The sequence below is a fragment of the Ascaphus truei genome, chromosome 13 (assembly GCF_040206685.1).
Source record: "Ascaphus truei isolate aAscTru1 chromosome 13, aAscTru1.hap1, whole genome shotgun sequence".
Classification (NCBI taxonomy): Eukaryota; Metazoa; Chordata; class Amphibia; order Anura; family Ascaphidae; genus Ascaphus; species Ascaphus truei.
In genome coordinates, this window is record NC_134495.1 from 8,833,264 (window position 1) to 8,849,385 (window position 16,122).

The 16,122-nt window shown below is 55.9% G+C and overlaps 1 protein-coding gene across 1 annotated transcript in view; it reads right to left on the reverse strand.

The window, feature by feature from the left end:
• Positions 1-16,122, reverse strand: part of NCOR2 (nuclear receptor corepressor 2) — a 274,837-nt gene that overhangs the window by 15,915 nt on the left and 242,800 nt on the right. Inside the window, exons 24-35 of the mRNA XM_075569217.1 lie at positions 15,911-16,118; positions 15,133-15,381; positions 11,165-11,314; positions 10,596-10,700; positions 9,542-9,710; positions 8,642-9,162; positions 6,708-6,851; positions 5,709-5,842; positions 4,600-4,811; positions 3,988-4,137; positions 2,306-2,451; positions 1,227-1,280 (exon numbers count right to left, since the gene is read on the reverse strand). Of these exons, the coding sequence (XP_075425332.1) occupies positions 1,227-1,280; positions 2,306-2,451; positions 3,988-4,137; positions 4,600-4,811; positions 5,709-5,842; positions 6,708-6,851; positions 8,642-9,162; positions 9,542-9,710; positions 10,596-10,700; positions 11,165-11,314; positions 15,133-15,381; positions 15,911-16,118 (2,242 nt within the window). The remainder of the gene's footprint in view (positions 1-1,226; positions 1,281-2,305; positions 2,452-3,987; positions 4,138-4,599; positions 4,812-5,708; positions 5,843-6,707; positions 6,852-8,641; positions 9,163-9,541; positions 9,711-10,595; positions 10,701-11,164; positions 11,315-15,132; positions 15,382-15,910; positions 16,119-16,122) is intronic.

Below are 16,122 nucleotides of genomic sequence, written 5' to 3' on the forward strand. Positions count from 1 at the left end.
AGGGGAGGGGGGGAAGGGACGGAGGGGAGGGGGGGAAGGGACGGAGGGTGTTGTAGCAAGGAGATTGAGCAACTGTGGGAAGAATGTTAACCGCAGTATTAGCAGAGCAGGCACCTCTGCTAGCAAAAAGGTTACCATACGGACAGAGAGCAGCCTCGTACATCTGCCATCTAATGAGCTGCAGTAACTGTGACTGCGCTTGGTCAGCGAGCGGCTGACCGCTGAGACTATACCGACCCACTCGTAACCTTTGTACATGAACATACCATCTGGTATAACGATGCCCATTATCCCTATACTTTTCCAAACTCCCTAACCGCAACCCCGAAAATGTGTGTCCCCTGCTGGCTGTTTACTTCACAAAATCTCTATCATCCTTTAAGGGAGCAATCCCCCTCCCCCCCCCAAACTAACCTCCATTTCCCCTCCCCCTATACAGGGAGGGGGGGGGTGCATATAAAATGATAATATTCTCTGGGTGTTAAATCACAAGTACTTTTTCTGCCTGATGCAATTAAAAAAAAAATACTAATTTATCGGGCCGTCTCTGAGAACAGACCGTTAAATACTAGCTAAGTATCCCATTTGTATCCTTAATCGCTCCGCTGCCGGCAACAAAGGATTTACGTCCGCACAATGCCGCACAATGCAGCACAATGACACCGTTACACTTCTATCATACAGTAGCACCGTTTCAATGCGACGACGTGGACTATGCGCCGGGGTTTAAAAGGCTTTTAGGGCCCAATCATGAAATGACTTTCGGTTCAGTGAGATCATTAATCTGTATGAATCACACACTCCGCAGAGGTGATCATACAGGGGACATAATATGATTGAGATAAGTACTCAGAAATTATGACGATGACTCAGATGACGGCGGCCTCCGTTGCGAGGCAGAGGGCGGCCGCCGAGAGTCCTAGTTACCCAGACTTCGTCCCGCCCCTCCTCGACACGCGACTCGCGGGATTGGTGCAGTCATGGGACTGTTGCATGTTGGGTAAGAATTTTTTTTGCCGCGAAATTCTCTGTTACGAGTTGTGTATAAATTGTTTCTGTTTTTAACATGAGGTAACTCCTTGATAAAGTGCCATAGCACGAAACGCGTCGCAGGGCTGTACTCTTGCCGTTTTTTTATGCAGTTGCAATAAATTGATTTTTTATTTGCCACAAGACCTGGTTTTGTCGCTGTGCACACATCAGTGTTAATACAGAGGCGCTTTTACCTGCTCCAGTAATGGCCGGCATGTTAAAAATCTCCGTTCCAGGCTGTCCGATATCTGGCAAAGTAAAATAACATCACATATTCAAACATGAGTCTCCGCCGCCGCCGCCGCTGCCTGTTCCACGGAGAGCGCACGTGGATCGCTGTCCGTGTACCAGACCCGCGTTATCATAACATTTCAGATAAAGGATTTCCACGTCACGTGGATCTGCATAACACGGTTATACTACACCACGGGAACATGTTACAAGGCCTGTCTCGCCTGGTACTATAAGGCAGGCGTGGCCTCAAGGGCCACCAACAGGTCAGTTTTTCAGAAGATCTCTGCTTCAGCACAGGTGGTGTAGTCAACGACAGCCACCTGTGCTAAAGCAGGGATCTCCTGAAAACCTGACCTGTTGGTGCCCCTTGAGGCCTGGAGTTTGCCATCCCTGCTATAAGGGGTCAAACGAAGATCTTTTTACCTTGTAGAGCAGGGGTGCACAAACTTTTTTTTGTCTGCGACCCCCCCCCCCCCACCTGCTCCCAACCCCCCCCCCACCTGCTCCCACCCCACCTTTTCTTCGGCATCCGCAGCGTAATTTGACTTCGCTTTGCGTTGCCATTTGACTCTGCGTCGTCATGGGGAAGCGTCGCCAGAAGCCGCCGGAGAGAAGGTAAGAGATATACAGAGGCCTTGTGCGCTTTGTGGGGAAGAGCGCAGGGGGCCTCTGTAAGCGACACGCTTCCACCCCCCCTCCCCACCCCCGAGTACGTGCCATGTCCTGAGCGACTTTAGTTTGCCAAGTAAATGCTGCAGTACAGCCCTCCTAGATCCAACCCTTGGGGGTCAGAGAGACTGGCCGAATATATGCTGCCCCCCACACACTCCCCTCCAACTGCCCAGATTAAGACTCTGAGCAACGCTGGCGGTAGTGAGATGGTGGGGAGGCAAGGCACAGTTTCAGGACGCAGGCCAGGACTGCTTCTGTAACCCTCTCCCTGCCCGCAGTGTCCCGGAAGCACCCTCCCCTCCCATCTATTGCACCCCCTCCCCCAGCCAAGCTGCTTCAGCGTGAAAAGAAACATGGAAAGTCTTACTATACTCAGGCTCATTCCTGTTGGTGGTACTAAGCTTTTTAATGATCTCCTGTTTCTTGGACTTAACCATAGCAGAGTTGCTCTCGGTCAGCTTACTGAAGAACGCCGGCGGCTGTGCGTTGTTCCCTGGGGACTTGGAGCCCATTCTGCGGAGAGAGGGACACGGTGTAAATAACCCATCACTTCAAACACCGGGGCCATGTGTTAAAGGCCGCTCCGGCCGCGACGAAAGAGACGCACCGCGCACACGCGCCATAAAGTGGCCAGGGTCACAGCTCAAAGAAGAATAGGCGCCCGGCATTAAAAACCCCACAAATCATAAAGTGCCGTCACAAAGTAAAACGGCCATATATTTTGGGCGTCTTGAAAAGGGTTAGATCAATAAGGGGTTAATTGGCAGTAGCCACTTATTTTTCTGTAACAAAAAGGAGGAGCCTTGAAGACCACACAGGAGGAAGTGTGGGGGGTCTCAGGATCACAGAGAAGAGAATGAAGAGGAGAAGACGGGGGGACGTCTGCAGAAAATGGGGGTTCTGTATACCCTGTATAAAGGGTCCTGCAGGTATTATAACGTTTACGTTGAACAGAGGGGAATGGAGAATGATTCTGCTGTCTGCTGGTTAGAGGAGCTCTGGGAATCCCAAAGTATCCTCAGGTTTAATGTGCATCGTTTCCTTTTATATGGTGTTTTTTTTATAGCGTCTTTTGGTTCTCCCCCCACAAGACCCCCACGCCCCCCAGCCTGAAAGTCATTCATAAGCCTCTTTCATGCCAGATTACTCCAGTCAGATGCATCACAGTCAGGGTTCAAATTCAGGGTGCTGCGCTGAACAGCTCCTCTGCTGTAAATAGCAGGGGCCCCGTCTACCATGCTGCACAAAATGCCTCCTCCATTCCGCCCCAGAGGTGGCTGCATGACTGGCCTTCAACTAAACTTGTGTGGGTCTTTGGAAAGGTGCTATAAAAGCAGACAGTATTACCCTGCCTCAAACCTCAAAGCATTCAAAGAGTAATATCCACAGACCCTCCCAGAGAGAGTATTCCCGGGGGTCTGGGTACAATTGGGAAATGTATTTACGTTGCTTATGTACAATTGGAATCAGTTTTCTATTGGCAATAACCCCGTCACTGCCACATGATATAATAACGTGAACGTAGCAGGTCTTGGCTTGAAAGTCAGGAAAGCAATACCATAAGTAACTAAACTCCCACACGTTCAAGGTATATATCATCTGTGTGATAAAGGGGAGCAGTGGGGGGGCGCAAATAAGGGGTCCCATCAGAGCCCCGAAGCAGCGTTCTCCGGATCTAGCCCCTCCCCCACCCCCCAAAAAAACAGCATCGAAATGCATCACACTTGAAAATGAAAGTTGTTACATTTGCTGCACAATACTAAAGGTACGGACAGGTTCTCCTGCACACAGTCCACTCAGTCACTGACCGCTCGTGGTCCTCACCAGCCTTTCGCTTACAGATCCATTAAGGGCCGTGCCCGTTTATGAATAAAAACCCCGTTGAGTTTTCGGCATCAGGGAGGTGCGCCCGCTTCCCACGTGGTTAGAAGCGGTGAGCCGCGCGGGGAAAGGTCTCACCAAAAGGCAGTGAGAAGAGGGATTGAAGGGGAAAGTATGATTGAATACTGATGGAAAGGTAGGTTGGCACGCTTCCTCCAAGAGCTTTACCTTAGTTCTGATTGTTCTCCCTCTCTATATAAAGTGGTATATGTGGCACTCCTAGCGTAGTCGGCGTCTCCCATGCCCTCCGGTGGCGTGAGGGTGTCCATACCATCTTCTGAGCCACTCAACGTAGATGCTTTGTTTTGATCAGGAGATCTAAGGATCAACGAAGCTTACATTCATGTACCAGCACACAGGTCCGATCGCTTTTACCCACAACTGGCAGGGAGGGGAGGGGGCAGGGATAACAATGTCGGCGCTTCGAGGGGGCAAAGGGGTAGCCTTGCGATTACGGGTTCTGCCCTCTGAAGTGGGAGAGCCTAGTTCAAAATGGCTGGGGCTAGGTCACGGACTCCCTATATCCCGGGTAATAAAACTTCCGTCGGGAAACCTACAATTGTCTTGTATTTTCAGGCACAATGGTACACGCTGCTATATTTGAATAATGACTCCTTAATCCATCAATTAAAGGGGGTGCAGTTACCATGTTAGATCTAATGAAGCATTAACACCCCTGCTTCTCTTTAAGCTACCCTGACATTAGCGGCCTGTGTTTGCGGTTACGCGTCCCCAGGAGTTCTGCCCTTTTCCGATGTCGGTAGCGCTGGTTTTTATCACCTTTTATCCCCGTTGCTCCCAGGAGAGATTCTTGCAGCCTGGCTTAGCTCCTGCTGCTGCTGCTGCTGCTGCTGGTGCTGGACGCCATCGCTGGGGTTCTGCCGCAGGTCCAGCACGGAGCAGCTGCCTCCTGGGTAGGAATATACAGGCGCCTGAATGTGCGTGTGCAGTTGCTGGGGGTGGTGACGGGTGTAATCCTGAGTGATCACCTCCTGGAGACAGAACCCAAACAGCAATTAAAGAGAACCAAACACAGGGATCGCTTGGCATTTACGGCTTAGTCCTAGTAAGGACATTTATTGTGGAACGCCGAAAATTGATCAGTGGTCAAAATGCCCTTAAGTAGCTGCACCAATTGCAGATGTAAAACATTTTTAAGCCTCTTAAAGGACCAACTCCCCATCTCTATTCTCCTGAGAATTATATGGATGGGGCCGGGGATCCCCTGGTTCACAAGATACATAGGTAACGCCTGTATAATCCCCCCCAGTGGGAACAAAATGAAGGTCTATATGTTCCACGTGCCAATAGAAAGCTACGTCGTCAGGCGTTGTGTCTCCCTGTTGGCTCGTAGGGGACTTAAATACACAGAAGAACCAAACGCTATTTTCCTCTGGGGGTCCCGGACTTCAAATTAACCCGGTTCCATTACAGGGGCCCCCTCCTCTGGGCGACTGACATATTTTTACCCAAATCCTATAAGTATATTTAATGTATTTGTTAAAGTGACACTTGGGTGGGGTGTGATTTCCTCTGGCTGCTCCCTTGTGTGTGATGTCACTGTGAGATCAGCGAGCGCTTGTACAGCCAGAGCCCCCCTTCCCACCCTGTCCTTATCCCAATAAAGATAAGGGGAAAGAAACCAGTTGGTTAACAAACATTTTCCCATTCAGAGGCCCCTAAGAAATTCAACTTGTAACCAACTGCCTTAAAAATGAAAGCATACGACCCTTTGCTATTAGCATGGTTAGATTTGTTTAGGAAAGCCAGTTAAACTGTAAAATGTGTGTTTTCTGGCCAAATATGGGATTGCAAGTTTAACCCATTCGCTACCACATGGGGCTAGCCCACATCGCACGGTCAGCTGGCCAGGAGACGGTGACACATACACTAATATGCTGAGCCAGGGTGACCACCCGCTGGTGGCTTTTCACGTAGGATGAGGACTGTTGCGTGTGACGCGGTGACTGCTGACCGTCTGCTTTCTGCCGCAGATGGCCTTCGGACGCATGCTTGAGAGACGCTGCGAAGAAGCACAAAACAGATGAGTATTCGCCGTTCTCCAGCGAAGCACAACACACAATACTCCATCTACTGGGGTTCAACACCGCCGGGGGTCAACACCGCCGGGGGTCAACACCGCCGGGGGGTCAACACCGCCGGGGGGTCAACACCGCCGGGGGGTCAACACCGCCGGGGGGTCAACACCGCCGGTGATCAATCCTTCTGCAACCAGTGGGTTTGGATCCAAGGAGCCGACAGCAGTATTATTATTGCTATATAGAAGGCACCAATATATTCTGTAGCGAGCTCAAGAGGGCTCTGGGCCGCTGAGCTTACAGTCTAAAAATAAACACTAAGTTCTTTATATTTCAGCTGTAAAGGGAGATTAGCTGCTCTGGATAAAATACACTATCAATGAAAATCACTGGCTTAAACCACACATCCCATGGGGGGGGGCGGGGGGGGGGGGGGCAGTTACAGTGCCGGTTCCAGCTCCGGGGACCCTGTGGAACATGAAATCCTCATCCTTCTAGATACCGGCGTTTCTGGTCCCATTTGGGAAATTAAAACAGTCGCCAAATAAACGTGGGCTTTGCCGGCCAGGTATTCGGGATATCCTTGCTTCAGCACAGGTGTGTCAGTCAATGACTGAGCCACCTGTGCTGAAGCAGGGATATCCTGAAAGCATGACCTGTTGGTGGCCCTTGAGGATTGGAGTTGGCCTGCCCTGGAGTAGAGCAATCACAGACAGCGCCTTTGAAAGCAGCAGTACCGGCAAGGAATGCTCGAGTCGAATTAACTAACCCTCCCTCCCCCCCGAGAAAGAACCAAGGTAACTTCAGGTTCCCACGTGGCCCCTTTGCAGAGCGATGTCTCGTGGTCACCTTGCTTCTGCCGCTGGTCCTGCTCCATGTGCGCTCTCTCCGCGTCCTGCATCGCTGCCCGCGCGCTCTTCTCGTGAGACACGCTGGGGGAATTCATGGGGCTGATGGTCTCCACTCCGTCGGGGCTGTACCCACCAGGGAAACCTAAGCAACGAAGGAGAGGTCAGACCCCCAGCCTACCCCGGGAATCATTAGCACAGAGCTGTGCAAAGGTTTTGCACTTTGATGGCAAACTTTCCACACAAGAAGCGTTTTTCCTCCGCTACCGATAAGAAAACTACGTGTGTGTGTGTGTGTATTGTATGATGTGTGTATATACACACGCGCACACACACAAATCACAGGCCTAGAGGAAGGACACTGCAGAACGAGGTAAGGGATTTTAATAGATAAATGTTTCGGTCCATCATTGGACCCGAGATCTCTTTAAGAGAAAGCGTGAGAGGGGCGCCCTACACACACACACACACACACACACACACACACACACACACACACACACACACACACACACACACACCTCAAGGGCCACGAACAGGCCAGGTTTTATGGATATCCCTGCTTCAGCACAGGTGGCTCAATAAGAGCCACTGATTGATCCATACATTAGCTCAGATATGTGCCCATACATGCAAAGTGTGGGAACGTTTGCACAGCTCTGAACAGACCCAGGAAGCATGCACAGAAATACACGGAATAAGTGTACATTGAGCAGGAGGTGTGTGTGTGGCGGGGGGGGGGGGGGTTGCTTGGCGTGAGATATAGCGGCTGCATCGTGTCGGAGAGAGCACAGCGAGGCCACGCCACCAAGCTAAGCTCACCGCAGAACAGCAGCAACCAGCGAGCACAGTGTCCAGGGACCACGCCTCACAGCCCCCAGGAGGCGCCAGCTTCACCAGACCATCCAACTTCTCTCCTATGGAGAGTGGCTGCTGGGATCTGGCTGCACCGTGCACTCTTAATGCAAGACCACCTAGGAGTTGGGTTACCCAACAGTAGTTACCTTGAGAAGTCAACTCACAGATTCTCCTTGGGATTCACGTTTGCCCCCCAAATAAAAACCAACGCATCGTGCCAGAGTGCCCAGCACGCAGACGCAGCTTGGGAGCTCCCACGTGTTAAACGCTTACAGAAAAGCAGGCACACACGTGTTGCTAGTGGCCACTTCCCCTTCAGCCCAAGATTACAAATGCAATTAGGCGCTTTGGAAGTTAGGTTACCAGTAGGTAATGGAACTAAACTCCTGGGTGTTTCTTTGATGGGTAGCAGTCTTTATGCCAACCCGTTAGCAGCGATTAACCCAATCAGCATTAGGAAGCCCATGACACAATGCAGATCAATGTGTTTCAAGCTGCACTGGCGCTGATGGCGTCAAAAATTGGTACCCAATGTCTGAAACCTCGCTAGGCTGTTCCATTCAACCCGCCAACAAGTCCTGCTTAATGTTAATGTTATGTCTGGCCACTCTACCCCCGGAATATATGGCCTTCCGTAAAAAGAAGAAAATAAATTAACCCGTTCGCTGCCAGGGGGTCAGAAACGCATTGCGGTGAGAGTATCATTGGCTGCCCCTACCAAACCGGGGTGTATCTTAACCCCTTGAGTGCCAGGCGGGCCCAACAAGGGGTTAACATCACATTTCCCAACAAATGAACAAGGCCAGCAAAGCACGAATTTGAGACCCCCTCCCCCCAAAAATAAATGGCAAAAAAAATATGGAAAAAAATTACTCCTTGCAACCAAAAAAAAAAAAAAAAGTAATTATTATAAAACAAAACTGGAGACAAATGATTTGGGGGAAAAAATAAATAAAAATGAAAACGAGATTGGGAAGCTGAAAAAGCCAATCACCAAAACGTGCAATTAATAATAATAAAAAAAAATATATATATATAGGCCGCAAGCTTTGCACTACCTGTCCCCGAATGTCTTACCATCACTAGTGGTGTCGGCATTTAGCGAGCTTCTTTCTCGCTTCCCGTTAGCGCAAGAAATTTGACGCATGATAATGGCGTCTATGAAGGTGGCCGCTGTCATGGTGGTCTTACCGAGTGCTCGGAGCTCCTGTTCCTGCATGGAAAAGGGTTTATTGGGGGTCTTGTCCCTATTGTGCTGCTCACTGGCTGAGACTGCAGTCTGGTCCAGGGGCTGATGCGCTTGGATTTTCCCCTGTCCGTTGTTATACTGATGGGCCGCACTGGCCCCCGATGTGGGGAGGGGCCTGGAGTCCGCGGCCTTTATGAGCGATGTCTGTTCTACGGCTGCTGGCTGCAGCTTTGAGGTGTAAAAGTTTTCAGTCCTGGAACGCTCTACCTTGGGCTCGCGTGCCCTAGCCGGGTCCTTCTGTGCGATGGCGTGTTCCAGCATTGCTTGGTAACTCTCGGCGCCGCTCGTCGAGCGGTGAGAAGCCGTTACCTGCACTGACGATCGGATGGGTGAGGCGCTCGAACACGATCTTCAGAAGCAGAAAGAACATGGATAGTATCAACATGTAGAACAAGCACCGGCTACAAACCTCCGTCATCGGACGGGGGGGACGGCGAACGCTCTCTGTGCGCACTTACCGCAGAACGGAGGGGGGGCGGGGAACACTCTCTGTGCGCACTTACCGCAGAACGGAGGGGGGGCGGGGAACGCTCTCTGTGCGCACTTACCGCAGAACGGAGGGGGGGGGCGGGGAACGCTCTCTGTGCGCACTTACCGCAGAACGGAGGGGGGGCGGGGAACACTCTCTGCGTACTTACTGCAGAATGGGGGGGGACGGGAATGCTCTCTGTGCGCACTTACCAAAGAACGGAGGGGGGGGGGCGCTGACGCTCTCTGTGCGCACTTACCGCAGAACGGAGGGGGTGACGCTCTCCGTGCTAGTCATGAGGTTTTTCATGCCGGTGTTGTGGAGCACGCTGGGACGCTGCTGCACGTTTTCGTGTGTCCGCGGTGAGACGGGAGAGTGTTGGTGGCCGTGACACTGTGCCGACAAGCGGCCGCTATTTTGCTCGGTGCCTGTAAAAAACAACAACAAAAAGTCACTAACATGATATATTACTATGAAGTCGAATCCTGCCGGCGAAACGCGTAGGGTATTTAGACATTCCTACGCGTCATCACACTTTTGTTACTGGGGAAACCAGGGAGCCTAGGAACTTTGAGCCGTGCATTCCGTTCCGGAGGAAGAGCTTTGTGGGCCCACCACCGGAAGCGGATACGCGTCATCAGCCCAGCTAGGAAGCGGTGTTCCTGACACTGACCTCACCCGATACCCGTGGAATTATCCTACTCTGTTCTATGCTTATGTACCAGCCACACACCAATGAGAGGAGGAGACAGACAATAGAAACCCTTCCGCTGCCAGCCACAGGCAGAACGACATACAGTGGGCATGTGGTCTTTATGGAGGTGCTGAATGTGTACTCCTGGTAAAGACTGCGCTGAAACGGTACAGTACCAGGGTGTCAAGCATAAGGCTCCGGCCCCAGTGTCAGCTGCTGCACGTGCGCCTGGCGGCGATCTGCGGTTAAGCTGCAGGAGATGGCGACGGGGGGCAGGGCGCGGCCATGACATCACGCGGCTGGTTTGCCCTCATTGGTTGAACTGGCGGGTGGCGTGGCCAGCACTCTGTTGCCACTAGCAAACGCATCGCGAGCTCTCCATGCGCGTGCAAGAAGCTACTGGGCCCGGCACCAGAGAGGGGCGGATCTCGTTCCCGCCGCGCACCATAAAGGGGCGTATCTTGTTCCCGCCGCAGCAGAGAGGGGCGGATCTTGTTCCCGCCACGCACGCCGTAGTGCGCGCAGCAGCTAACACTAGGGGACGAGGCCTTAAAGTAGGAACAGAGTCAGTGGCCCAAAGAGCTCACAATCTGTCGTGTGAACAGCGGCGCTTCCCCACCTGGTCTCCATATAGGCGCGTGCTCCACGGTAGTTGCCAGCACGGATTTCTCCCGCTCGCGCTCGGTGGCAGACGGTGCCTGTTTGGTGGCGTGCGTGGGCCCTCCTGTAATGTTAACGTGACACAATACTGTAATACAGGGGGCGCTCCACCTCCACTCCTCCCGACTTCCCCCATCCACGGGTCAGGTTTTCAGGAGACCCCTGCTTCAGCACATGTGGCTCAGTATTTGACTGCACCACCTGTGCTGAAGCAGGGATATCCCAAAAGCCTGACCTGTCGGGGGGGGGGGGGGGGGAATGGAGTCCCCTTTGCTCTAAAACCTCAGACCATTTCGCTGCAGTATTCACATACACCATTGTAAAGTAACCCCTTCCCTGCCAGAAACAATGCGTTGCTGGCCCCTCTAATACTGGAGGGGCATTGAAAGGGTAACCTAATGCAGGGGTGCGCCCCCCGCCTGCTCTCCCCCCCTGTGTGTAATGCACACTTATCACGGAAGAGGTAGGTTCCATGTACTTGCCCAGGACGCCGCCCGCCGGTATATACTTCACATGGCGACGCGGTACCTGGGGAGAGTGGCGAGTTGCTGTGTCGGCTGCTGAATGTTTGGGGGGCTCCGGGGATGTATGTGATCCGGTCCATGGTGCCGGCGGAGGAGCCGGGAGACTGGGACACTAGGACGGGCAAATGTGGCACTTGAGACAGATCTATAATTCCTGTGAAGAATAAACCATGAAATGGGACATTAGGGAGCAAACCACCTCGGCACAAAAGGACCCCCAAATCCTGTGCCGGCTAATGCTGGGCAGCGTGGGGCGGAAGGGGCCCCAAATCGTGTGCGGCTAATGCTGGGCAGCGTGGGGCGGAAGGGGCCCCCCAAATCCTGTGCCGGCTAATGCTGGGCAGCGTGGGGCGGAAGGAGCCCCCCAAATCCTGTGCCGGCTAATGCTGGGCAGCGTAGGGCGGAAGGGGGCCCCCCAAATCCTGTGCCGGCTAATGCTGGGCAGCGTAGGGCGGAAGGGGGCCCCCCAAATCCTGTGCCGGCTAATGCTGGGCAGCGTGGGGCGGAAGGGGCCCCCAAATCCTGTGCCGGCTAATGCTGGGCAGCGTAGGGCGGAAGGGGGCCCCCCAAATCCTGTGCCGGCTAATGCTGGGCAGCGTGGGGCGGAAGGGGGCCCCCCAAATCCTGTGCCGGCTAATGCTGGGCAGCGTAGGGCGGAAGGGGCCCCCCAAATCCTGTGCCGGCTAATGCTGGGCAGCGTAGGGCGGAAGGGGGCCCCCCAAATCCTGTGCCGGCTAATGCTGGGCAGCGTAGGGCGGAAGGGGCCCCCCAAATCCTGTGCCGGCTAATGCTGGGCAGCGTGGGGCGGAAGGGGCCCCCCAAATCCTGTGCCGGCTAATGCTGGGCAGCGTGGGGCGGAAGGGGGCCCCCCAAATCCTGTGCCGGCTAATGCTGGGCAGCGTAGGGCGGAAGGGGCCCCCAAATCCTGTGCCGGCTAATGCTGGGCAGCGTGGGGCGGAAGGGGCCCCCCAAATCCTGTGCCGGCTAATGCTGGGCAGCGTGGGGCGGAAGGGGCCCCCCAAATCCTGTGCCGGCTAATGCTGGGCAGCGTGGGGCGGAAGGGGCCCCCCAAATCCTGTGCCGGCTAATGCTGGGCAGCGTGGGGCGGAAGGGGCCCCCCAAATCCTGTGCCGGCTAATGCTGGGCAGCGTAGGGCGGAAGGGGCCCCCCAAATCCTGTGCCGGCTAATGCTGGGCAGCGTAGGGCGGAAGGGGCCCCCCAAATCCTGTGCCGGCTAATGCTGGGCAGCGTGGGGCGGAAGGGGCCCCCCAAATCCTGTGCCGGCTAATGCTGGGCAGCGTGGGGCGGAAGGGGGCCCCCCAAATCCTGTGCCGGCTAATGCTGGGCAGCGTAGGGCGGAAGGGGCCCCCCAAATCCTGTGCCGGCTAATGCTGGGCAGAGTAGGGCGGAAGGGGCCCCCCAAATCCTGTGCCGGCTAATGCTGGGCAGCGTGGGGCGGAAGGGGGCCCCCAAATCCTGTGCCGGCTAATGCTGGGCAGCGTGGGGCGGAAGGGGCCCCCCAAATCCTGTGCCGGCTAATGCTGGGCAGCGTAGGGCGGAAGGGGGCCCCCCAAATCCTGTGCCGGCTAATGCTGGGCAGCGTGGGGCGGAAGGGGGCCCCCAAATCCTGTGCCGGCTAATGCTGGGCAGCGTGGGGCGGAAGGGGGCCCCCAAATCCTGTGCCGGCTAATGCTGGGCAGCGTGGGGCGGAAGGGGGCCCCCCAAATCCTGTGCCGGCTAATGCTGGGCAGCGTGGGGCGGAAGGGGGCCCCCCAAATCCTGCGCCGGCTAATGCTGGGCAGCGTGGGGCGGAAGGGGCCCCCCAAATCCTGTGCCGGCTAATGCTGGGCAGCGTGGGGCGGAAGGGGCCCCCCAAATCCTGTGCCGGCTAATGCTGGGCAGCGTGGGGCGGAAGGGGCCCCCCAAATCCTGTGCCGGCTAATGCTGGGCAGCGTGGGGCGGAAGGGGCCCCCCAAATCCTGTGCCGGCTAATGCTGGCAGCGTGGGGCGGAAGGGGCCCCCCAAATCCTGTGCCGGCTAATGCTGGGCAGCGTGGGGCGGAAGGGGGCCCCCCAAATCCTGTGCCGGCTAATGCTGGGCAGCGTAGGGCGGAAGGGACCCCCCAAATCCTGTGCCGGCTAATGCTGGGCAGCGTGGGGCGGAAGGGGGCTCGGTGACAATTTTAGCTGCAGACCCTAAAATGTCCCCACTGTCCAAATTCACCAACACACACTGTGATGCACACACAGACACACAGACACACACTGTGATGCACACACAGACACACAGACACACAGACACACACTGTGATGCACACACAGACACACAGACACACAGACACACACTGTGATGCACACACAGACACACAGACACACACACAGACACACAGACACACACTGTGATGCACACACAGACACACAGACACACACTGTGATGCACACAGACACACAAACAGATACACAGATACACATTGATGCACGCAGACACACACACAGATACACACTGATGCACGCACAGACACACACAGATACCAATACCGGACAGGCGCACAGCTAAGGGACGGGCGCACAGCTAAGGGACGGGCGCGCAGCTAAGGGACGGGCGCGCAGCTAAGGGAGGGGCGCGCAGCTAAGGGAGGGGCGCGCAGCTAAGGGAGGGGCGCGCAGCTAAGGGAGGGGCGCGCAGCTAAGGGAGGGGCGCGCAGCTAAGGGACGGGCGCGCAGCTAAGGGAGGGGCGCGCAGCTAAGGGACGGGCGCGCAGCTAAGGGAGGGGCGCGCAGCTAAGGGAGGGGCGCGCAGCTAAGGGAGGGGCGCGCAGCTAAGGGAGGGGCGCGCAGCTAAGGGAGGGGCGCGCAGCTAAGGGACGGGCGCGCAGCTAAGGGACGGGCGCGCAGCTAAGGGACGGGCGCGCAGCTAAGGGACGGGCGCGCAGCTAAGGGACGGGCGCGCAGCTAAGGGACGGGCGCGCAGCTAAGGGACGGGCGCGCAGCTAAGGGAGGGGCGCGCAGCTAAGGGACGGGCGCGCAGCTAAGGGACGGGCGCGCAGCTAAGGGACGGGCGCGCAGCTAAGGGACGGGCGCACAGCTAAGGGACGGGCGCACAGCTAAGGGACGGGCGCACAGCTAAGGGACGGGCGCACAGCTAAGGGACGGGCGCACAGCTAAGGGAGGGCGCACAGCTAAGGGAGGGGCGCACAGCTAAGGGACGGGCGCACAGCTAAGGGAGGGGCGCACAGCTAAGGGAGGGGCGCACAGCTAAGGGACGGGCGCACAGCTAAGGGACGGGCGCGCAGCTAAGGGACGGGCGCGCAGCTAAGGGACGGGCGCGCAGCTAAGGGACGGGCGCGCAGCTAAGGGACGGGCGCGCAGCTAAGGGACGGGCGCGCAGCTAAGGGACGGGCGCGCAGCTAAGGGACGGGCGCGCAGCTAAGGGACGGGCGCGCAGCTAAGGGACGGGCGCGCAGCTAAGGGACGGGCGCGCAGCTAAGGGACGGGCGCGCAGCTAAGGGACGGGCGCACAGCTAAGGGACGGGCGCACAGCTAAGGGACGGGCGCACAGCTAAGGGACGGGCGCACAGCTAAGGGACGGGCGCACAGCTAAGGGAGGGGCGCACAGCTAAGGGAGGGGGCCACAGCTAAGGGACGGGCGCACAGCTAAGGGAGGGGCGCACAGCTAAGGGAGGGGCGCACAGCTAAGGGACGGGCGCACAGCTAAGGGACGGGCGCACAGCTAAGGGACGGGCGCACAGCTAAGGGAACGGGCGCACAGCTAAGGGACGGGCGCACAGCTAAGGGACGGGCGCACAGCTAAGGGACGGGCGCACAGCTAAGGGACGGGCGCACAGCTAAGGGACGGGCGCACAGCTAAGGGACGGGCGCACAGCTAAGGGACGGGCGCACAGCTAAGGGACGGGCGCACAGCTAAGGGACGGGCGCACAGCTAAGGGACGGACGGAGTCGGTGTTCGTCATACTTCGATGACCTGATGTGTAGTTCAGCGCCATGGCGGACTCCCTCGGCTGCAGCCCGTGCAGCATGTCTGCCCTCTGCGCCATGGCGGTAGCCGCGTTGTGGTGCATCTGCTGGGAGGTGATGTAGTCGTTGATGATGGTCTGCCGGTTCTCCATGGCGGCGGTGTCCGGGTAGCCGCGGATGAGGTACGGGGGGTAGAGGTGCGGATAGGCCGGGTTAGGAGTCAAGTGCCTGGGTAGGTAATAGGCAGCTGTAGAGGGAACACCGACAGTCGGCATGTTTGTGTATAGCACGGTGCGGTTATGTGCCGCGCACAAGCAACGTCATTCCTCATATACTTCACCTGCACGCTTAACCCTTTAAGTGCTTTGCAACGCCCCGCTGCCTCTTCTGGCATTTAAGGAGTTAATCTCTCTTATGACGTATGATAAATACGGGGGTACAGAAGGCCCCTTAGGGAGATATATTCTACGTGTTGCCTCCCTTGTTAAAGCGATCGCCTGCCTGTAAACTCTTGGAAAGAGACGTATTATAATGAATAACTCCATGTAATATAATCTCATCACGCGTTCTCGGTGATCATTATTATTTAATCGTATTTATATAGCACTAGACATGTGCACAATGTACAGCACTGCGTACACAGTTAGCCCTATAAAAGGGGGGGGGGGATGCATTATTAATAGGACACATGGCCGTAGGGATTGGAAGTGGACCAGGCGGGGATTGAACCCACAAACCGATCTGGGAAAATACAATAGATAAGCATTAGGCCATACCTGCTTCCAATGGGATTCCCCTGGACATGCCTGTGGGGTCAAACGCCAACGGGATATGCCCCCGGTAGAGGTCGGCCCCACTGACCCCGCGCAGTAAGTGCTCGTATGGGGACATGGCGTGGAGGTGCTCCGGCACCGCGGTGTGAGGGGACTTGGAGTTGGCGATTTCCCTGGGCGTAGGGGTGCCCTTGCGCTCCTGAGACACGGGCTTC